General features: G+C 36.3%; 1 protein-coding gene across 1 annotated transcript in view; it reads left to right on the forward strand.

Moving 5' to 3' along the window:
• ARHGAP42 (Rho GTPase activating protein 42) overlaps positions 1–24,886 on the forward strand; it is a 154,851-nt gene that overhangs the window by 111,274 nt on the left and 18,691 nt on the right. Inside the window, exons 7-18 of the mRNA XM_005149713.3 lie at positions 1,243–1,347; positions 4,908–5,037; positions 9,427–9,527; positions 10,241–10,350; positions 13,324–13,402; positions 14,225–14,264; positions 16,376–16,438; positions 18,035–18,109; positions 18,768–18,852; positions 20,085–20,143; positions 20,435–20,540; positions 24,556–24,715. Coding sequence (XP_005149770.1) covers positions 1,243–1,347; positions 4,908–5,037; positions 9,427–9,527; positions 10,241–10,350; positions 13,324–13,402; positions 14,225–14,264; positions 16,376–16,438; positions 18,035–18,109; positions 18,768–18,852; positions 20,085–20,143; positions 20,435–20,540; positions 24,556–24,715 — 1,113 coding nt within the window. The remainder of the gene's footprint in view (positions 1–1,242; positions 1,348–4,907; positions 5,038–9,426; positions 9,528–10,240; positions 10,351–13,323; positions 13,403–14,224; positions 14,265–16,375; positions 16,439–18,034; positions 18,110–18,767; positions 18,853–20,084; positions 20,144–20,434; positions 20,541–24,555; positions 24,716–24,886) is intronic.

Genomic DNA, 24,886 nt, shown 5'->3' on the forward strand with positions numbered 1-24,886 from the left:
TACATTTTTAAGCTGTTTCACTTACAATAATCTATGGTACTGGTAACACAAGAAAAAGTGCATTGAATATGAATTATGGCATTTTTGTTGCCTGAGTCTAGGCTACTTCAGTAGTTGATGGAGAGAGATATATGTTTCCATTGGATCATTCATCCCATCCTGAGAGAGAAGTTTGAAAAAGGAAAAAGAATTATGTTCTTGAATACCTGTGGTATTTTACTGAGTTAGGAGGCAGCCTGGACAGCCCGTTACTTAGCCTAAATGATTAGCTTTTCAGTGGCTGTAATATACTAAGATAAATCTGTCCTGTTGTTTCAGGTTTTGGTTTTGTACATACACTTAATATATCTTTTTTTGTTATTTTCTTTTTCTCCTTTTTTTTTTATAAGCTTAATTACAGATACAAAGACAGCAATCCATAACAAAAAAAATAAATGCTTGTTATTTAATAGCTGGTAAGATAACTTATAGTAATGTCAAAATGCTTTGTAGAACAGAGTAAGTTAGGAGGCTTTTAAAACTAATAGATTGTAGGAGTGCATTAATTCAACAGCCAAAATCTACTTGCACTTTTTACTACTTCAACTTTGTTTTAAAGGAAACTTTAAAAAGAATTTTCAACTGGATATGCACAAACTTCAGCTGACAGGAAGAATTAGTCTGGGTTGCTTGTCCAAAGCTGTCCAAAACATACTTTCAAGAGTCTCATTTGTGGAAAATAGGCCATAGCAATTAGTATGAAGAAAGTGAAAAAAATATTTTGAAGAAAAAAAACCTTGAACTCTAAAAGCATGAACTTAGAAAATGCATGACACCAAAGACTTCAGCTGGAATTCTGGTTAAAATGACTAGGACAGTGAATTAAATTGTTCTGGAAATGACACCTTCATGATGCAAAAACCTGTTGAACCTCTCTCCTAAGGTCTGACCATGGATTGCTCAGTAAAGCTTTTCTACTGCAAATAATGAAAGCTAAGAGTGTTCCAGGAGCTAATACACAGAATGGGTTTGCTGATAGTTTGACATATTTTGGTGCTGAAAACAAATGGCAAATCAACTATCCTTAGTTTTTGTTTTCTCATGTGAACCTGAATAGAAAAAGTGTGTAGCAGTTGCTAAAAACCTTTTTTCTCACTATCTCAGGCAATACCAATTTTTTTGTAAGTTAGTGTATCTTCATATTATGCAGTGTTAAAAGCACATGTTAAAAATATGTAATACTTCTCAATTTTACCTCTTCAGCTCTTGGCCTTTCTTCAAGGATTATTTACATTTTACCATGAAGGATATGAACTGGCTCAGGAGTTTGCACCATACAAGCAGCAACTGCAGTTCAATTTGCAGAACGTAAGGATGATTTGTATTTACACCTTTTTTTTCTCATTTAATTTCAGGATATTAAAGTTGTCTCATAGCACTTTATTGGAACTCTTAATGTGTAAATTTACCTGTGTAAATGCTTTCTTGAGAATGAGGCCTGTCGTCTGGAGTAACTGGATGAAGTAACATGGAGAAATGCTGCAGCTGGTACAGACTGATGCAGTTTGTTTCTTTAAGATCTCAGATTGCTACAAAGAGTTTGTCCTGCTGTATGTTAGCTTCCCACTGTATATGAAGCATACTTAGGAAGCCATTCTCTTGCTCTTCTCTGAAGCATCAAAGAATTGGTGGGTCCTTCATCCATGGTGACAAGCCCTCACAAGCATTGAGTTCCACCTGAAGAAATGTTCTGTTACTTGTGTAGAGAGTTACTCTCAACTGAGCAGGTGGATCTTCTGCAGTAGATTGGTCTGAATTTGAGCCATACAAGATGAACCATGCCCAAAAATTCCATAGCTTTCAGAAATAACAAAAATGCATTTAATCAACATACTTTTCACTCTTCATAACTGCTGCATACAACTGTATATTTGTTTCAATGTTAATTCAAATGTTACATTTCCAAAGACATACAGGTAAGTAGATACAAAGCATCTTTATTAGCCATTTGCATTAGAGCCACTGTTATTTGCATTTAAAGCAAAAAGTGAAGTTTAGCATGTTAATACTGGGCCAGCCACATTTTTCATGACAAGTAATGTCAAAGTACAGAACAAATTCATTAAAAAAAGAGTGAAAGAATTCTATCATTTGCTCCAAATATTGTATATTTGGGTGACTCCATTTATTTTCCATTTTATTCTTTCAAGAAAAGACACCTGACTGAAATTTGTATAGCTTCACTAGAGTCAAAGAAGCTACCTCAGCTTTTGTAGATATTGTCTTGGCCACTGAACTTGGGGAGTATGAAACAGCTTTGGGAGTACAAGAGCATGTTGCTATGATCAACTGCTCTTCCTTGTGCTTTACTGAAAAATAAAATACATTTTTCACTGTAGCATCTTACTATTAGATGTGCGTTAGCTCAAAGTTGGAAGATGGCATTGCCTCTAGTGCTGTTACTGTAGATATGATTCCTGGACGTACTGCACTCTTCCAGGTTTTGCTGCAACTAAATGTGTGCAGCACTCCTCCATAGCCCCATCCCCTTTTACGTCTGTTGTTTTTTTTAAATGGGTTCTATACCTACATATAAACAGTGCTTCAGGAAATAAGGCAAATCCTTCTAGATGATTAATCTTTTCCTTTTAGTTTCAAATGCAAATGTTCTCTGCCTGTTGTGCATCTTAGCCTCCTGTCCTTTTAAATTAGGTGTTTGCTACTTTTGGTTTGCTACTGAGTCTTTCTGGTAAAGGCACAAGGTGTCAGTGTTGTCGCACATCACAGTTTCAGTGAAAATGTGAAAAATGTGCTTCAGCTCATGAATTTTATTTACTTTCATGTGGCAAGTTCTGATAGGAGCATGAGGCCACAGCACAGACCCAAGCTGGCATTGTAAGTCAGAATGTGTCAGTATCGTCTATGCATATGTCTAAAGATACAGAATTATTAAAGGGTTTTTTAAAATTCAGTGTTAATGAAGAAATACTTAAACTTAATCTCTTCTTAAATATGGCGAAAGTACAACTTGAATTTGTAAATATACTACAGGGTAGAGGGAGATGTAAGCTTAGGCAGAAGGAATAATGTATTATGGTATTTTTATTATACATCAGAGAATCGTATGCATAAAGATGTAGTGAGGTACAGTAAATCATCTACTGCTGTTACACAGAAATTTGAATTCTGACTTTAGATCTGGAGCCACAGCTTTCTTTTGCCGGCTATCTACTGACTTGTCTCTCAGAGCATCACCCTACCTCAGTGTGAAGTGCAATAATTTATGTAGGGAAACTCATACTGAGGATGCTGTTCAGGGAAAATTGTGTTCAGCCTGTGTGTTGTAGCTGTCAAAAATGCTCCTCTCCGTTGCATTCTGTGTTAAGGTCTTAGAGAACAGTTGATCTGAACTGCTGTTTCTCCTCTTAAATTCTCCCATGTGTTAGAGCAAGAGAGTAACAGCTGTAGGAGTAGCAGAGTAGTGGCAGACCAACAGCACTTTACAGTTTACCATGTCCTAACATGACCTGTTGTCACTTCCACTGTTTCAGCTGGCCAGTGGTGTATTTCGTATGTCCATTTGGCTTTGTTTTCTATAATTTGATTCAGTGTCCTGGCTGCTTAAAAGTAGTAATTAAAAACTTAATAGACAAACAGAGGTAAGTTCTCAAAATGGGGACATTCCTCCCTTCAATGGCATATCCCTCTTGAAGGTCTCAAAATGACTTAGGTTTGGTCTGAACTGATATTTCACTCTAAGGGCATAATGTGAAAAATTCAAAGAATTACCCTATAGTAAAAATGTTTCTCTTCAGGAAGAAGATTCAATGTGTATTATCAAACCTCTGGCACCTCATAACAGCTCTACTATACCATGAATTCCATAGGAAAAATCTCCATGTCTGCATATGGGTATTAGCAGATATGAATAACCCAACTTTTTACGTAATTCTTTGCTTGGTGAGATGCCTGGTTACACATGTGATATTTAGGACAGACGCAGTATTTCCATGCTTTTGGCACAGTTCTGTTACTCATAACCTCTTTCTTTCCTAGTGTGTTTATGTTATACTTAATTGTTGTGTTTGTATAGCCATGTGAAAAAATGTTCATGACAGTAACCTGCCTATTCTGAGTATCAGCAGCTGTGGTATTACTGAAGATACAGATACACAGTACGTTTGTCTTTTCTACATGTGGAGGTAGCACAGCTGTCTAGGGACATTAGCCTGGCATTGACCCAGATCAATGTTTTAAGCTGTGTACTTCAAGTGGTTCGGTGGGACTCAATACTTCAGGTTTGGGGTTATGCTCTAAGACTGGTGTCTGTCTTTCCCTGTCTGTCTGTATCCTTAGTGTGTAAGCATACCTAATGATACAAAGTTACGTCCCTTCTGCAGTTAGTGACCTGCAGAAGGAGGAATGTTACTGTACTCAACTATATTTGTTTTACAGTTGTGTGCTTCAATTGAATTCTGCATTAACATGTTAGAATCATAGAATCATAGGATAGTTAGGATTGGAAAGGACAGCTGCCATGGGCAAGGACACCTCACACTAAACCATGACACGCAAGGCTTTGTCCAGCCTGGCCTTGAACACTGCCAGGGATGGAGCATTCAAAACTTCCATGGGCAACCTATTCCAGTGCCTCACTACACTAACAGTAAAAAACTTCTCTCTTATATCCAATCTAAACCTTCCCTGTTTATGTTTGAACCCATTACCCCTTGTTGTGTCACTACAGTCCCTAATGATGTTATTCCTATGCTTCTAGAGCAATGAAAAGTATTATTCTTTATTGCCTTTTTTTTTGTTCTTTATGTCTCTCATAAATACTTCTGTTGGTCTCCAAACCATTTTCCTTGGCATTATTAGTACTTTCATGAGATAACATGGGTTTTTTTGTTTCCTTTTCTTGGTATTAGACCCGGAATAACTTTGAAAGCACTAGGCAGGAAGTGGAGAGACTCATGCAAAGAATGAAATCAGCCAACCAGGATTACAGACCACCAAGTCAATGGACAATGGAAGGCTATCTGTATGTGCAGGAGAAACGTGAGTATAACAGATGTAGTTCTTAGCTGAATTTGAAAGGCACAGCGTCAAAGGCAAGGGAAAGAAAATGGTCTAGATAGCCGGACAACACAACAAGTTTGAATGTCTGCAGACTCCTGCTATGGCTCCTCTCCAAATGATTGAGAGGTTCAAAATTAAAATAAGTGACTTTTCAAAAAGCATTCAGGGTAGCTATGGTCAGATGGAATGGGGATCAAATCACTTGTAAGCAACTCAACCTGAGCCCCCTGGGGGCCTTGTGGGTAGGTGCCTGCTATTGGCCACCCTAGAGGATGGTAGCAAGCTCTGCTCTGGCTGGCTGCCCCACACTTTGCTGCAGAAGCTGCAAGCTCCCAGCATTCTGCTTTGTCTTTATCCGTCAAACCCTGTTGTCTCCTGTACTTTCTCCGCCTGAACAGGGCCTATGTTCACCCAGCAAGAGCAACTTCCACCTAGTACCAGGGATCTCCACTAATCCAGCCACCTTAAGAGTAAATGAACATGTACATAATGAAAAACAGAAGTGTAAGAAGAAGAAAAGCTTTCTAAATACACTCTGTCAGCTTCAAAATAGCTGCAAATGTGCCTATGTTTTATGCAGTTCATGAGACATGAGAATGAAATGACGAACTAAATGAAGGAACAGAACAAAAATTGTCCTAAGTGTCTGAAACTACTTGGAAAAGCCTAACAGTACATCATGTTATGAATAAAAACAGAACCAGGAAATATGTGAAAAGTCAAATGAGAGAATTTGAAACTATGCATCACCTGAAGTATCATGCAAAATCCTCAGTAAGAGTTACCATTGCGTGGGGTGCCCAGATTTATATATTTATTTATTCATTTTTCTGTTTGCTGTGGAAATCATCCTGACACTAGAAAAGTATATAGCAGTATTTTGAGATAGTGTGTACATGCTTGTGCAGTTTTCACCTTTATGCAAAAATACTAAATACAACTTTGCACCTGATTTCTCAATCTAAAAATAAATGGAAGGCATCTGGATATAGAATTCTTATGTCAGACTTGACCCCACTTGTTCTCAGTTTTGAGCATCTCCAGTGCTCCCCTTTTAGATGATAATTGAAGAGACTACATGGGGCCATAAATAATTGATTTCTCAAATAACAAAATTAATCTTTAGTCCAGATGTGAGCTAAAGGGAGGAAACCTCAGTGCTTATCATAGTTACCTTTGGTAGCACTGAAAGTTTTAAGAAGGCCCTCTGTGTTTTAATTGAGTGATAATGATAAAAGGAACCTGGTTTAAGTGGAAATTACACTGAGCTCTGCTAATGGAGGAGGCAGAAAAGGAGTGGAGCATTGAGCACATGCTGTGCTTCATTAAATAGTGAGAGGCCAACTTGACATCCTCTTACTGAAAAAAAATTTGTTCATTAATTTATTCTGGAGTGAGGGTAACAGGGCCTATAATCTTTTGTCACTAGGAAGACACTAACTGTAAATTTCCTTGTCATGTCAATTTACTTTCCTACAACCATCGTCCCGTAGACTCTTGTCAAATTATGGGCAGCTGCGTTAAATGTTTGCTATTCTGGAGAGTAAATCTGTCTGTATTTATTACTGATCTGCATGGTGGTAAATACATTTTAAAATAAAAAATGGCAGTAGGCTATGAATTATTTTCATTCAGATGGAGAGTCACGAGTAACGGACGTAAAGTAGCAACATAGGAGTCAGCTGCAATTTTTTAATGAAAAACAGGTGACTAAACTCATCTAAACCCTCTTTGAGAGTGCTCATCTTTCTTATATATGCTAAAAGAGTTAATGAAATGCTGTGAAGAAAAATTGATACAGAGTAATTATAGATTTTGTTTTGCTAAGTGAAAAGAAGTTAAAATATAGGAACCCACATATATAAAATATAGGGTTACCCACCCTCAGTTGACTTCAGTTCATGGCATGACCTTCCTGCAGAATGCTGGTGACTGGAGAGCTTTCTCCTAGTCAGCATAACAGACTGTGTAAATTTCTACATCTGTGTTTCTGTATTGCCAGACATCTGATTTGCATGACCAATACAATGTTGTGTGCACCTTTATGGAAATCTACATTTAGAAGGCAAAGGCATTTTACCTATAGCAAAACTACTCAGTTTTTAACATCACTCATTTTTACTGAACTGTTTAAGTTAAAAAAAAAATTACTTGGTTGCTGGTTTCTTACTTAGAGTTCTTTAATTTTAAAAATAATTAAAAGGTCCAGTATACTGTACTTTGAAAAAAAATCAGTATCATATTTTTTGCCATGAGTAACTCCCATTGAAATGAATTGAAAAATCAAATGTGGGTTGAAAGTATAATCCAGTCCTTTCTTATTTTGAATTTGCATTATACATATGATTCGATGATATACACATATATATGTGTGTCATTTGCTTTCACACCTACCTTTGTGATGGCTCTGCAGAGAAGGGACATATTTGAATGCCAACCTCTGACGTGTAATGCTGTCCAAGAAGAAAGACAATCTTTTCCTTTATGGTATGGCCCAAGGTTGAGCAGTCACACTGCAAAAACAGAATTACCCTGTGCTCTGCAGTGCACTAGCCCTCCAGATGTATCTGTAAGAATCTGGGAGTGTCATGGTTTAAACCCAGTCAGCCATAAATCACACAGTTGCTCTCACACTACCCCCTTTTCCTTCCCCTGCTCCCAGAGGGATGAGGAGGAGAGTCAAAAAGAATGTAACTCCCACAGGTTGAGATAAGAACAATTTAGTAACTAAGGTATAACACAAATCACTACTGCTACCACTAATAATGATAAGAGAAATAACAACGAAAAAGAATATAACACCTCACCACCCGCCAACCGATACCTCAGCCCACGCCGCAGAGAACTAGCCCTTCCAAATAACTCTCAGTTACATCCTGGTCATGATGTGCTGTGGTATGGAATACCTCTTTGGTTAGTTTGGGTCAGGTGTCCTGTCTCTGCTTCCTCCCAGCTTCCCCTCCTCCCTGGCAGAGCATGAGACTTAGAAAGTCCTTGGTCAGACTAAACATTTGAACAGTAACTAAAAACATCAGTGTTATTAGCACTGTTCCCAGGCCAAAAGTCAAAAACACAGCACTGCACCAGCTACTAAGAAGGAGAAAAATGACTGCTACTGCTGAACCCAGGACAGAGAGCTTATGTTGTTCTCTGTGTGCTACATTAAACTTTTTTTTTTTCCAGAAAATTGTGTGAGATCTTAATTTTACGCCTAGGATGTGGAGAGAATTATGGAAATGTTGGAGGATTTACTCCATGTCCTCACAGCAAAGAGCTCACTATAAATACCTGTATCTAAGCTAGGCTACAGATGAAATTTAAAATACCATTGAGCTTAAGCTTAGTGTGTGTTCAGATTCACTACAGGTTCACACTGTGCCTGAACAAAACTCTGGGTAATCCAAGAGTGAAAATATCTTTTGCATCAGAGACCCTGTATTTTGCAGTAGAATTAAGAAGTTGTGTGGTGTGGCCTTTCCAGGATAAGGCATACATCTACGTATTGGGGATTGCTATAGATTTTATGTATCTAAATTGAAGACTAGTAAATTCCAAATTAATTAAATTGAAAAGTAGTGAATACTTACATGTGTTATACTCTGGTATTGTGTGTGCAATTGTCAGTCTGTGGACACAGTCAGTTGTGCACCACCGTTACAGACACCTCTTCTACAGAAAGACACCTTCCAAGGCAAGAGGCCAGTGTTTCTTGCGGAAGGTGCCACCTCTGCCACCAAGAATTTTATCCCTCATCTCTAACCCACTATGCGCAGAGTGCACTGTTCTTTTCTTTCCTTTCACATAATGAAATCACCTCTTGGTGTTCAACTGCGTAAGATTAAATCTGCCTCTGAGCCAGTGCCATTTTACCCACTCTTTTAAGGTAACAGGTAGAGTAGCCTTCTTCTGATATTACCAAAAGCATTTGTTAGCCTTGACAAGAGCTCTGAAAGTAAAGGGAAATGGACTCTGACTTCAGGACTTCATCCAATTCTGTGGAAGTTTCCCTCAGAGAAAGGATGTAATACTGAATCCTTGTGCTTCACTTGGGATGATAAAATCTTCAGCTGTATTTCCTAGGCAGAAAAGTCCTCAGGAACTTTCCTGTCTCCTGCCTGTTTACACTAGTATAATGCTGTAACCCAGTTGCCAGAGAAAATCAGTCTGCTGTAACGTTGTTGGCCAACCTTATAAAGCTGTAGTATCTGAAAATTATACCTGAACAATATGCCTAAATTAAAAAATTAGGTGAATTTTTGATATTTATACCACATGTGGATGCTGTTATGTTTTATTTCTCTAACTCCAACTAAAATAGTGATAAAATGCCAAAACAATTATTTTTAATACTATCTCTCTTTAATCTAGGACCTCTTGGATTTACATGGGTAAAACATTACTGCACTTACGATAAAGGAACAAAAACATTTACAATGAGTATAGCTGAAACTAAATCTGGTGGAAAAGTGGTGAGTTGCACATACATGAACTGTATATTCCATCTTTTATGTTAAGCATGCAGGAACTGTTAAAAGAAAAAATGTGAACATAGTATAAGGCTGTTGTCATGCATGAAGCAGTGCATGTCTTTTATAGTGTAGACAAATTAAGTATGTAAATAAGAATATTTATTTTAAATTATACATAAACTGCATAATAAATTCTCTAATGTGATGGTACCAAATGCATAAGAAATCAAATCATGTTTGCACAGAATCGTAGAATGGATGATGTTTGGAAGGGAGGTCTGGAGATCATCTAGCCTAATCTCAGTGCAGGGACAACCAAAGTATGGTATCAAGGCCTGTGTCCAATCAGGTTTTAGGTATCTCCAAGGATGGAGACCCTTATGTCCACCTCTGCAGGCAACCTGTTTCAGCATTTGTTTACGCTAATAATAATCATTCTAACATGTAACATATAATCATATCAGATATACAGATGTTTGTAAAGTTTTGAATGTAGGGAGTTTTCTGAAATACAATGATTAAATAACAAGTATGTGTCAGAAAGCTGTTAACTGTAGTCTTACTTTATATACAAGAAGTTATTGTGTATGTTCCTAAATAATCCCTATTTTAAGACATTTTCTTTTGACAGTTCATACAGTTAAATTTAAGATGTGAAGCCAAGGTGTATCAGCATACTGTCTGTGCCAATTTTGTTTTATTTTGTTTTGTAGAATGGCCTTGTTACAAGCTCACCAGAAATATTCAAGCTAAAATCTTGCATCAGGAGAAAGACAGATTCAATTGACAAACGCTTCTGTTTCGATATTGAAGTATTTGAGAGGTTTGATTCTTTTTTCATTGTGTTAACAAATTCATATAATTAAAAATAGAAACACTTGTAACCAATATCTGATAATTACTCCTGTAATAGGAACACCTATTTCTCAATAGGCTTGTATACAGACAAATTAGGCTCTCAAGACTTGGTTCTTACTTCTTAGAATAGATTTCTGAGTGAGTTCAGGTTTAAAAAGTAGAAATTTGATATGAACAAATATTGAGACTAATTCGTCTCTTGAAAGCTCCTAAGCTTGAATTGACAGGTTGCATTTGAAATTAGTAGTTGTTCCTTTCAATGTAGAAATTCATTTGTTAGACACATCTATGACGATACCATTGTAATGTATTCACAAGTGAGTGTTGTCCCTTCTGTCTTCCTTACTCTATTAGAACATTCACAGTTCAACAAAACTACACAGAAAAATTAGTTCCATCTGCAGTTCTTCAAGTTCTCATCAAAGAGACAGTTATAGGCACTTCTTACATGTTACTTACTCATTCTGAACATTCTGATTGATTATATCTGCATGGCCTGTAAATTATGGGCATTCTGGAAACTTGGACAGAAGGTTGAAACAGGAGTACAATACAAAGTTACTAGGTCATTATTGTAAGTATCTGACTTTCACAGGCTGGTGGAAAGTTCACTCTTACAATTGATTTGGTATTCAGCAGGGAAGTACTGACTTTTTGTACAAGTCAGCAGAGGAGGTAAATAGACAATGAAATACCTAGAAATATTTGGTGGGAGTTCACATACAAGGACAATATTCATCTCTTCTGAATGTTATGTTGATAGAACAAGTTTCCCCTAAGAAAGAGAAAATGTGGTGGCCATTACTGATGTCAGTAATGACTAAGAATGTGAGCCAGTTCATATAAATATAAACACAGTACGGGAATACTGAAGATTCAGAAAGACTGTGATAATGATTACATTTGAACTAATTTTAAATTCAAGACTTCATATTGTTTACTGGGAGTATAATCTTGGGCATCACCTGCGAAGTAGAGAAGAACCTAAAGTTTTTTTAAAAACTTTTGAAAATTGACAGCAAAACATAAATTTCCTTAGTAATCTGAGGGTATGACTTTTCATCATGAAGAGCTCTTGTTAAAACTGTACAGCTATACCAGCCTTCAAAATATTCTTGCAACTTTTGTCTTCAGACACTTTATCCCACAGAGATATCTCTTTCTTTACCTGCATTATTACTTGCAACATTCTATGAGACATTATATGAAACACTATTTTATTAAAGCATTAGAAATCTGTGCAGACTGATGTGCCTATCTCATTTCTTGAAAGAATCATTTTAACTGAAAAAAAAGCATGTGAACGAGTAATGGGGAACACACAATGTGAGCCCTTCAAATTGGCATAATTAATTTTAAATTTACTCCAGGGCTTATGGTATTAGGTATTTGTGTGTTAAAACATGCTGTGAAATGACTGCAAACTTGGATAACAGGTTGTGTCAGAAATCCAGAGCTAAAAGCAGGTATCTCTAAGCTTGAAGTAAAATAACACTCAGAAACTTTTGTTCCTTCTGTACATGCTGACCAAGGCACTGTAAGTGAGATTTTCCAACTGAAATATTAGGCAGCAGTCACAATAGAAAAAAAAAATCAGTTTCTATTTCTATTCCTAAAATGTTTTTGTGAGAAAAATTCCTAGGTAAGAATCTGTGGGTAGGAAGCAAATAGAATATTAAAACACAATAAATTTAGAGTTTACGAAAACAGAAAAACAATTATGCATCTTAATCTGCATTAAATGTATCTTTTTATACTTCTGATAGTAGGTAACAAACAAAATAGCTTGGAATTTTTATGTGTGGACACATTTTGATATTTTGTGTTGTCCAGTTGATTTCTTGCATGCTTTTTAAGTGCAAGGTAAAAATGCAGGTCTTTTGGAGGAGGTGGGTAAGGATGGTATGTTTTTGGTTATTTATTTTAATGGTGGAAGATAAAATCTATAGTGTCCTTTATTTGTGAACCTACCATAGAAAGATCACCGTTTTGGACAGTCTGCTGAAAGTCTTGAGCAGAGATATATTATCCTGGTGTGGGAGCAAGACTTCCTACCGTCACATGGGCATTCTGTGTTGGCCAATCAGTGAATTAATTTCAAAACATTTCTTAAAGAACTCATTTGCCTGTGATCACAAATATAGGCTAACTCTGTATTTCCCTGTCCATATAATTATTCAAGGAACAGATGGAAATTAGTTCCCTCATCCCTTCACTAGTTCCCATTACTCTTTTCCAATGCAACATCAAAGCGTCATCGACAGAGAGGATATGCTACTTTTCTAACTTCAGTCATAGTGGTTAGAATACAGCCAGCAGAAAGAACTTGGTTTTTGATTCCTCTCAAAAAGAAATTCCTGCACCTCAGCTCGACTGGCTTTACATCTCCAGATTTGAGATACTATCTCAAAGTGCTCTTTTTAGGCAACTGGTTTAGGGCATATTTCTTTTGATTGACTTTGGATGTCTGTTTTGGGATATGATGACTTTTAGATTAAAAGTACCTACTGGTCTTCATTTGCTATGAAAGGAAGCAGATCATGAGCTCAAGTGTAGACATAGTTAGTCAAATTAAGCTGGTGTATCTTGTCCTAAAGTTTGCCACCCTGAGCACCTCCCCAGTAAAAAATTGGTTGTATAGGATCCCATTTGCAAGTGTATAACTCATCTTGCAATATGGAGGTACCTCATACCTATTAGAGGGTTGTAACACTTGAGACTAAGCATCTAAAATTACATGTTGCAGCACCAAACTTTTAAAAAACAGACCTGTTCTTAAATCTACCTCAAAGTTATTTGTTGTGTCAGAAGCTGTCATCTTTCTTTAATGTCTCTCTGTCTTATATGTATTCATTTCATGTCAGTATGTATTTGGATTCTGACTTTGGATACTGTTTGAGAAAAAGGAATCAATAACATCAGTGTATGTTTTTGACAGACCTGGAATCATCACACTGCAGGCTTTTTCAGAATCTAACCGAAAACTTTGGCTCGAAGCTATGGATGGAAAGGAACCAGTAAGGATATTTTTTCATTGTCTTTGCTTTTAACAATTTTGTGGCACACCTATTAAACAAAGAAGCTAGTATGCCTTGCAGATACTCTTAAAATACAGGCAAATTCAGTTCTGTTCTTTGTGACACACTATTGCAAGTACGGAGTTAAGGTGGGTATAAGTTAGAAAAGCAGGATTATTAGTGAATTTAAGCCTTTAAATATTTTATGTTAGGATATTTAATGTTTAACATGATAGCATGTTGTCTAATATGATTGATGGTTCATATAGTATTTGTGAACTGGTAGTTTCTGCCCTGGTAAAGACAAACCATCTTTTGGGCAGTGTCATGGCGTAAACAATTAGCACCATCTTGAAAGGCACTGCAGAGAGTGTAAAACTGTGTTGAAAGCTACTAAGAGACAGTCTGAGATTTCTTCCCATTATTAGTGTGCTCTTAAAATAGTCACTGAATGAGGGTGATGTCAGACCTGGATCAAAGGGGGAAAAAAATGTTTGATTGGTTTTAGGAGACAGAAAATTGTTTCTACAAGCTTCTTGCTTGACTGAAACAGTACAGAAATTAGATCAGTAGTTGTATTGAATTTTAGACTATTTGGGAGTCTGCAAATCGCACTTCTAACACATTTTAGGTGCTTGTCGTAGCACATAACTGTTCACCTGGGTGAGTGCTAGGGGGTCCTATATCAGGAGAAGACGAAAGGCAAGGCTGGCATTTCCCTAGAGGGAAGCTAATTCACAGCGTGTTGTAACTACCAGCAAACCTGGCAGTAAAGAATTTTACGCACAAATACTGACCTACTGCTTTTTTTTCTGTCTACAGATCTATACCCTGCCAGCCATTATTAGCAAGAAGGAAGAAAGTAAGTTCTTTACTTATGTAGTTACCAAATAGTGGTAGGTTTCTGTAATGTCCTCGTTTCTAGATATGTGTGTGTGAGAGGTTATTTTACATTTTCATTCTGTTGCTATGAAATAACTGTTGTATTACATGATTGGGTTACGTAAAAGCACATCTTAAGCTATGTAAACTGTGAGAAAACCTTCAACTTTTGTATTACTATCAGACATAAATTGAAAGAAAATCTGATAGGCTTTGAAGCTACAGTATATTTTACAAAACTGTAAGAAGTTTCTATCAGTAGTCTATATTCCTAAACGAAAAAGCATGCCATTATGTTGAAATAATATCCTTATATAGAATAATATAATCATTTAGGTTGGAAAGTTCAAGTTCAGCTGTAAACCTAGCACTGCCAAGTCTACTAAACCATGTCCATATGTTGCATGATTTAATAGGACTAAAAGACATCTACATGTCTTTTAAATCCCTCCAGGGATGGTGACTCCTGAGCACACTGTTCCAGTGCTTGACAATCCTTTTGGTGAAGATGTTTTCCTAATACCCAATCTAAACCTCCCTTGGTGCAATTTGAGACCATTTTCTTTTTTCCTATCGCTTCTTACTTGTGTCAAGAGATCGACACCCACTTCACTACAACCTCGTTTCAGGTAGTTGTAGAAGAATGATAAGGTCTCCTTTTCTTCAGACTGAACAAGCCCAGTTCCCCCAGCCAATCCTTATCAGACTTGTGCTCCAGACCTTTCACCAGCTTTGTTGCCATTCTTTGGACATGCTCAGCACCTCAATGTATTTCTTACAGTGAGAAGCCCAGAACTGCACACAGGATTCAAGGTGCAGCCTCATCAGTGCCCAGTACAGGGGGACAGTCCCTTCCCTAGTCCTGCTGGCCACATTATTTCTGGTACAAGCCAGGATACTGTTGGCCTTCTTGGCTGCCTGGACACAAACTGGCTCATGTTCAGCTGCTGTTGACCAACAGCCCCAGGTCCTGTTTTGCTGAGCAGCTTTCCAGCCACTCTTCCACAAGCCTGTAGCATTGCATGGGGTTGTTGTGACCCAGTGCAGGACCCAGCACTGTGCCTCGTTGTACCTCATACAATGGGGCTCAGCCGATCACGTCTTTTGGACTTTAGGTCTGTATGCACCTATTACATATACACTGAGTAATAAAATGGGGGTACTGAAAGATACTATGAGATTTATGTATGTAATTGTATTAGATTAATAATAGATTGGGTTATAAGGGACCTTAAAGCTCATCTAGTTTCACCAACCCTCTGCCATGGGGAGGGATGCCTCACACTAAAAAGGGTTGCTTCAAGCCCTGTCCAACCTGGCTTTGAACACTTCCAGAGATGAGGCATCCACAACTTCTCTGACAACCTGTACCAGTGTCTCACCACCCTTGCAGTGAATAATTTCTTCTTAATATCTAATCTAAATCTACCCTCTTTCAGTTTAAAGCCATTCCCCTTTATTCTATCCCTACATGCACTTTAAAAGTCCCTCTTCAGCATTCTTGCAGGCCCCTTTTAGATACTGATAGACTGCAGTAAGGTCTACCAGAGCCTTCTCAAGGCTGAAGAACACCAAGTCTCTCAGCCTCTCTTCATAGCAGAGGCGCTCCAGCCCCTGATCATCTTCATGGCCTCTTCTGGACTTGCATTTCATGTCCCTCTTGTGTTGGGGGCCCCAGAGCTGGACTCACTACTCAAGGTGGTCTCAGGAGTTTGGAGTAGAGGGGTAGAACCCCCTTCCTTGACGTGCTGGTCACACTGCTGGTGTTGGCTTTCTGGGCTGCAAGTGCGCATTAACATGATATTATCACATATGTTATTAATATATTGACACAAATACATATGTGTAGACAATCTACCGATTTCTGAGCAAGGCAGTATAATATCCTGCTTGTAATGATCCACTAACAATTTGAAAGTTGGATTTTTAACTGCAAAGGATATAACTATAAGAATTCTATTACAGAATAAGTATCATAATCACATGGATAAATGTGTATCAATCCTTCTTCATTAACATGTGAATGTAGCTAAACACTTGAGAATTGTATACTGATACATTACGAAATAATTACCTTTTTTCTTTTTATAGTGTTCTTAAATGAAGCAGGTTTCAACTTTGTGAGGAAATGTATTCATGCTGTAGAAACAAGAGGTGTGTATTAAATAACAAATTCTGTTTTAGATTATTATGAGTATTTTTTCATAAATACTGCTTTGATTAATTTGACATCTTTTACATCTCTGCTTTAGTGTGTCTGTCATTTGGTTTGTACTTTTCACGTTATCTGAGTTCTTTACACTTAAAACTGCTGCCACAAGTTCCAACAACAGCTTTTACCATACTGTTTAAGTGGGAGTTTTAAATATTTTCTATAATTTCATGATTTTAGATCCCTTAATACACAGTTGCAATCATCTTTAATTTGTGTGGACTGAACTGTGCTTTCTCATGGTAATGTTTTAGGGACCCACAGCTTCCAGCTTTGGTTGTTGACATGAAACCTAAAGGCCAAAAAAGTGCCATAAATACTCTGCTGCCACATCTTTTTTTTGCAGAGCATGTTTCCCATAATTTTATTCACTCTTTTTTCACATGGTTTATCCTTTTTCAAAAAATGTTTAGAAACACATTTTTTGGTAGCAAGAATGTACAAAAAAAAGAATAATAATCACGCTAATGATGAAGTGATATCTTACAACTCACAGCAAGTTTTTAATTATCCCCTTTGAAATGAAGAGGTATGGCTCTGTTGTCTCCCATAAAAAGAGGTAACCTTTCTCTGTCCATGCACTGTACTGTCACAATGCAACTCTCTTCTAATCCAAAAACTGTGTGGAATCTTTATGCAACACTGAGCTCAACAGGAATTCAGTTTCTCAGGTAATAATGTTGTATAGCTTTTGAGTCACTGCTGACTCAGAGCTTGCGAGTTTTTCGTAGTGGGTTTCAAAACAAAACACCTATGTTATGTGAGATCAGACTTTGGAATTTTGTTTTCAAAGGAAAAGTGGACAGTTTTTACATTATAAGACTTGAAGTGGGAAAGAGGGAAGACTTAAATCCTGCTGATTTTAAAAGGCAGTTAAAACCAGTAAATTTATCAGTGGAATATTGAAATACTGTGTTGTGAATTTTAGACTTTAAACTTTATTTGCTATTATTATCTGTGCTATTAACCCCCAACAATTAAAGCTTATGAGTAAACTGGGACTTCTCTGTCTGCATTTTACATGAGATCTATGCAGAATATTTACATGTTTAACTGCAGTGTTGCAGCAGTATACAGGATATGTTTTTATTCTGGGTACAATCATTTCTCCTATAAAGGTCAATCAAATTTAGGTCAATCAAATCAAAGGTCAATTTAATTGGAAGGGCTTATGGTCTAAGCACATGTAGGCACATAGTAATTCCACTGAAGTCTAGGTAAAATAAACTTGTTGACATGTAATGTGTTTTAAGACTGCTTTTTTGTTTGTTTGTTTTCCATGTTTCACTTTTCCCAGCCATCTTCTTGTTGTTTGCTAATATGGGTCATTTCTAAATGACTTTCTATTCATGTAAAGTTACGGCTAATGTATACTATGGTATGGATTCAGTGGAATGCATTTGTTGGTAACCCAGAATTCAGTAGGGGCAAGCAGCACTCGAGAATTTAATTGTACAACTTTCCATAAATACATTCAGATGTTTTGAAAACATACACAAATGAGGTATCGCCATATTTTTATTGTTTTCCCAATGTAGGTATTACAATCCTGGGGCTCTACAGAATAGGTGGTGTAAACTCCAAGGTGCAAAAGCTGATGAATACCATATTTTGTAAGTATCTGATGTGACCATTTGTCAGTTATGCAGTGTGTGCGCTATGGTCCCTTTTGCCTTAACTGCTGTGCTCAGAACTGAATTTGGCACTTACTGCCTCTAAATTGAGTTTGCTTTCCTAAAATGAGTGACTCGTCTAATTAGTTTCTTGTGTGCATTAGTACTCAATTTCTGCATGTTATCATTGATATACATGAGCAAATTACTACTAAAATGCAGTTCTCTGTTAAGTTTTAATGTTCTATTTATTGATACTTATTTGGCATATTTCAGAAGTGTTCCAGAGCTTAGTACTGTAACACAGCATAGCTCAGTTTATATAGACAGTAGTTCCAGTCTTTCACTTTTCTTGCTAATTGGGCTCTCTGATGCCTGTGTTTGAACGTCTAAGCTAATTAGTAATTCTCTGTTGGCTTTGGCTTACTTAACACTTTGATATAATGCATATAGATAGCTTACAGATGCTAAATGAGTGCTAAATGCATTTTATTAATACTTTGACAGAGATTAAAAGATTCAAATTGATCAGATTGGTAGTTAATCCAGCTTCTAAGTAATCACATGAGCTAAATGACTTATTAGCTTCTGTTTTGTCGCTTTTCTAGTTAGCATGTTAGTCAAACTGTAACACAATCACAATTCAAATTTCTACCAGCCCCTAAATCTCCTCCTGATATGGATATTGATATGGAACTTTGGGACAATAAAACAATAACAAGTGGACTAAAAAACTACCTCAGGTAAGTGTGAAGCTGCACAAATCTCAGTATTCTTTTTCTGGCCTGTTGATCTTTTGCTTATGAATACCATATTACATTTTAGCATGGTAATAATTGAGTATATTATTATCTTGCCTAATATCCCTGTGATTGCCCATAATAACAAATCTATAATTTGTCACACTTTCTGCCTTATTAAGATAGTTATGGCTTATATAGCCCTCAATTTGGCAGAAGTTAATTAATTGCATGTTTTTATTTAAAATTTTCTACATTAACAGCAAAGCATGTGCTCAGTCTTTCTCTTCTGAATCCCTTAAGCTGTGTACCATGATGTTTCGTGGCATCATTGTTAGAACAGAATGAAGGTATCTGCAAAAGCACAGGGGTTTATCCTGTGCTGTTGGTGTCTTCACAAACACAGTGTCCCTCTCACGCTGTCATTGTCTCTGAAGTTTTTTGGTAATAAGAGACAGAATTTTCAAGAATCATGATTCTTCCAAGATAATTTTATTATGGGTCTCAATATATAATATTCAGAAGAAACATAATAAAAAGCATCAGATCCAGATGGTGGGTGGGTGTTCTATGCCTTCTAAAAATCTAGATTTCCTAAACAGGTTACCTAACAGAAGGCAGCATTACAAATCCCTATTCAGTCTGGAAAACACACCTAGGATTTATAGTGGAATGCCCATGTACACTTCACAGAAAAGACTGGCTTTGATTAAAGACATTTATAATACATATTCAGAAGCATCAATCGTTGTATGTACTGTGTGAAATTGCAAGAGCAAGCAGTAGCTATGTGTTTGTGTCTGTAAGACAATTCACAGTCTGCCTTTCAGAGATGACTCTTCTAGGATCTCCCAGATCAGAATTTCAGTCCCAAATTTCATCATGTTTTTGCCTTTCTTGGGCAAAAGATTGCTTTTGCAGTCCCACTTACCATGTTATGCAGCTGTATTTATTACACTTCTGCAGTATGGAAACCAGAAAACAGCCTCTGTGCCACAGTCTAACTTCCCTTACTAACCTACATGATGACACCAGCTTCAGTTCAAATTTTCAGACTATGTACATGACTAAGTTGTATGCTAATTGTAATCAGTCATCAGTGAACTGCTCTCTGTACAGCATACCAATACACATTGTGCAGATGTTGTGGGCTATCATAATCACACCCATAAAACTTAAAAAGACTTTGAATAATGCTTTTTAAATTTTCTTTTAATATTGTTTTTTACAACCAGGTGTCTTTCAGAACCACTGATGACTTTCAAGCTGCACAAAGATTTCATTGTTGCTGTTAGTAAGTAAAGTAATAAATAAAGTAATATTGTTTCTAACCCTTAATCTCTTCAGTTACTAGCCTTTTGTTGGTTCCAGTATTTGTGGTAACTGCTTTTGACAAGTTACTTGAAATACAAATTTCAGAATGTTGTAAGAAGTATAATCAAACTGTTGTCATGATTTTAAGGCCTAATTTTGTTTGGCTCCTTAATGCATGTGTGTACTAGCATACACTGGCATTGGTGACATTTGTAGTCATATCTTAGCATATGTTCTGATTTATCAACAATATTTTTTTTCTGTTTAATAGAGTCAGATGATCAGAACTACAGAGTTGAGGCAGTGCATGCACTTGTGCATAAGTTACCAGAGAAGAACAGAGAGATGCTGGACATCCTTATCAAGCACTTGGTCAAGTAATTCTTCTTTATTTTTCTCTTCGGCATTATTGTAAGATGTGGTTATTTCTGCTTTGAATTTGTCAGTATTGCTTAAGCTATTCTCTGTGTTGAAACAATGCCACTTGAAATTGCATTTAATTTCTAAAATGCTGTTCTCAACATATCTCAAGAATACTCACCAAAGAAACAAACAGGAAAAAAAAAACAACCCACCATGAAGAATCACCAAGATGACCATGTTTATAGAGTAAACCCACTCACTGTTTTCATTGACATTCCTACTTACTACAGGAATTGTCACTAATTAGGTTTAAGAAACATCTAAAACTATGCTAAGATCGTTAGAAAACACTGTTTTGAATCTGACTTAAGGTCCCACACTGTATCAGAAATGGAGAACAAATCGCTTGTCCTTCATGTTTTAACTTATCTTCCTCTCTAACTCCTCTGAATTGTAGTATCATTTGGAAGTGTTAATTTGAAGTATTATTATTTATACTTTTCTGATCTGCCTGAATGTACAAATCCCCTGTGAGGGTTTTCATCAGTTTCTGTGAGTATTAATTAAATTTCAGATGGAGAAGATTTTGCATTCCTTTGAACTGATGATCTTTTTACTTCACTGAATTACCTCAGCATGTGCTGTGAGATAAAAAAGACATGTTTTTATTCTATTACATCTCTCTGTGTCACTAGCTATGATTCCACACTATTCTTACATTATAATTTATTCTGTTTCTGCCTCAAATGTTTTTCATGTACATTTTAGTAAATCATTGGTCAGTTTTCATTGGTATTTGTTGAATACTTTTTAATATGTATTATTCTTTCTGGTGCTATATACTTTTTAGTACATTTATCAGCAATTTGGGAATGTGAATAATGAAGCATTCATTTGTTCATGGCCCACATGACTGAAATGTGTAGAAGACATGCTGTTTTCATTCCTTTCATTACATCCCAGCAATTCTTCTTTTTTGATCACAGCTTGAGCCACAGCCTGCACTAAGCTGTCTACAGTGAAGCAGTTTTGCTTCCTCTTATAGACATGAGAACTTTGAACACTGCCTTGGCAGGAAATTATTTAGCACTAAAAAATAATATTTGGCTCTTTATGTCATTAGCCCCTGAAGAAATAGCGTTATAGAAAGCTGCTCTGAGTGCTTCCATTGCAAAAACTGATTAGGCAGACCTTGTGTCTCATTGTACATGGGGTAACACAGAGAACCAGATGAAAGTATGTTTCATAACTCTCATTACTCACAGAGTTGTTTTATTAGTAAAAATTACAACATCTACTGCTTTCTAACTCTCTAAAAATTAAAATATTTAACAAGGGATTAATGATTACTGTAAAAGCTGCTAGTCTGGAAGCCCCCAAAACTAGAAATACGTGTATGTAGAACTGACTTATCTGTAGGCAGAATCAGTTATAGACAAGTATTTCTTTCTTGACTTCTTTTCCTGTCCTCTTTTTTTCTTACTGTGATCTCGAATGCATTTCCAAAGAAGAGCATGCCTGCAGTATTCCCTTCCTTAATTGTTCTCTAAGTCTTGTTTATCTCATCTTTGATGTGATTCTCATTTCCAATAAATGTAATCCTATGGTTTTATACTGAAAATTTTCCATTCTTTTCTTTCCAACATTCAATTCATCCCTTCTTATTTCTCTGTATATAATTTGCCAGCTGGTGTTTATACTAGCAATTATAATGAGACTGAATTCAAAATTAGGCTCTTGAGCGTATTAGTTATCTTCCTTCCTCATCTTTTTCCTACCACTGTGTCAGATTTTTCAAGGAACAAATGGCAGATGAAGTGCCTCATTTTATGGAAATGGGAAAATACAGAAAAAAAAAACCAAAGCAAACCAACCTCCTGTTGCTTCATTCTTTTGTTTAAAATACAGTTTCAAAATATACATCCTTTCCCTGTATTTCTTTCAACTATTCAGTTCTTTATGTATGCTTTTGTGTCTAGGTGAAAATACTGTATACCTTTTAACTATGGGTTACAAAATAAGGATTTTTTTTTCTTGGTTTATGTCTTAAGGTCTTCTCTGCCTACCTTGACTTTTGTGTCACTGTGCAAAATTAAATATAATCTAGATGATGTGGGATGTAGGTCATACTAAAGCCAAACAAACAAACCCAGCAAATCCTGAAAAGTACCCTGCAGAGGTGATACTACATGAGTATATACTCAGTCAGCAGCTAGGCAGACACAGGAAGTGTGTTGTTTTCACATAGGTAACTAATTTTTTGGTTTTAAACCTTCCTAGTCAGATTACCTGTCTAATTTAAAGAATATTTTTTCTTTGGTGTGATTTAATAACACCATACTTTTCTAAGGTGGATAATCGGGATTATGTAATTTGTCAGCATCAAAAATTAACTGATGATATTATCAAAGAGATTTTGGGGAGAAAGCAACTGCACCTTAACGACTGCCTTACAGCTACCTAAAATGCATGATTATCTTGGCCTATGTCTATTCAGTAGCTCAGCAACAGTAGGACTAGGTCAGGGGAAATTGGCTTTCAAAAGAATCCATTTACAGGTGTGGTTTTTTCTCTTTTGCAAGAAATTGAGTCTTTGAAATGCACTGTAAAAAGTCCTTTTTGGTTACAATGTTATTAAAGTCACCATTCCTTTTATTAACAAGCTACCAAATTTGTAACCAAGGAAACCCAAACACAGGACAAACACTGCTTTCTCTTTTATGCTATAAGACTATGTTTGTGTAAGAGACCTTAACAGTTACTGTGCAGCACAAAGCAGGGTAACATTGCAAAGGGTTTGGGTTTTTTTTTTTAGATTTTTCTAACAAGCCTAGGATTGAAGTAATTAAAAATTCTATTCCCATTAAAATACTAATGGTCTTCCCACCACCCTTTACTCACGTAAAACAAACATAAGCTCTGTTACAGAGAAAACATAAGATAAAGTTTGTTCCTACCTGCTAGTTTCCAGTATTTTATAGATATTAGTGTTTCTTAATTTTAAATGGTACACGAGTTATTTTAATTATATAGTAAATGGCAACCAAATCTCTATTTGACAGCAATAGCAGAAATGTGAACAAGTGCCTCAATAATTGATTCTGTTTGGTAGCAGATTTAGTATAATTAAGCATTAATGTAATTATAAAATCTTTACTTGGCCTGATATTTCCCAGACATAAGGCAGTAGGGCAGCTGTGACTGGGGAATCACTGGCACTTATTTGAAGGATTTATGATGATACATTTTTTATTTGGCAAATTTTATTCATAAGGAGAGAAGAGGGGCAATGAGAATTACTGATTGATGGGTTTCATTTTATTATCTGATATATTATTGGGAAAACTAAGTTTCTGAATTCTACGTTAAGAAGAAAAATGACAGAAGAGGTAGCGTAAGCGATAATGGAATATACAGAAATAAAAGGTTATTATATTTTAAAGCCAGAAAATGTCATTATGATCATCTAACGTAATCTGTACCACCAAAACAGTGATATCACTGACCCCATTGATCATGTTTTCAAGATATTAATAAAGAGATGCTATTGCACTTAAATAAGTGATTTCAGTAACTAAGTTTCTTTCCTTTACATGAAAGCTGATGTATATTGTTGACCTCTGTTACTACATGTTTTCAGTAAACCCAACATCAAGTATTTAAGCTCCTGCATAATCATTAGAGAGGGATAGATGCCTACCCTAAGACTCCTAAACTTTAGATGGTCTGGATCATTCTGTAGAGAACTCCAAAGATACTTGCTTTTCCCTGTCAATTATGTCAGGAACTTACACACTTACTTCAGAAAGATGTGCTAATTATCTATTAAGTTATTGCAGCATGGGAGCCTTAATGGAAATATAATTGTACTACACCGTATTCTGACTAGAAAAAGTTTGAAAAATGTTTTTTAAAGGGGAGGTGTGAACTTGGGATCTTGTTAAAGAAGTAGCATTAACAGGGTTTTGCCTGTTGGAGTTGCAGTTTAGCACAACAATTTAATTGCGTATTGTTTGTGTTCATTTAAAGGGTATCATTACACAGTCAGCAAAATCTAATGACTGTATCCAACCTTGGTGTAATCTTTGGACCAACTCTGATGAGAGCCCAAGAAGAAACCGTGGCTGCTATGATGAACATTAAGTTTCAGAATATCGTCGTTGAAATTCTGATAGAGCATTATGAGAAGGTAGAAACACATTATCTGACTGTTTTGTGATGAAGTGGAACTAAGATCTTATTTTCATTACCATCACTTAAGTTCTTAAGAATAAGAAATACAGCATTTGTAGAAAGTTATTGATAGAAAGAATACTTTCTTCCCACCCCATTCTGTGGGTCTGTATTCCTGCCAAGTCTT

This window comes from Melopsittacus undulatus, chromosome 2, assembly GCF_012275295.1.
Source record: "Melopsittacus undulatus isolate bMelUnd1 chromosome 2, bMelUnd1.mat.Z, whole genome shotgun sequence".
In the NCBI taxonomy this organism is placed as follows: domain Eukaryota; kingdom Metazoa; phylum Chordata; class Aves; order Psittaciformes; family Psittaculidae; genus Melopsittacus; species Melopsittacus undulatus.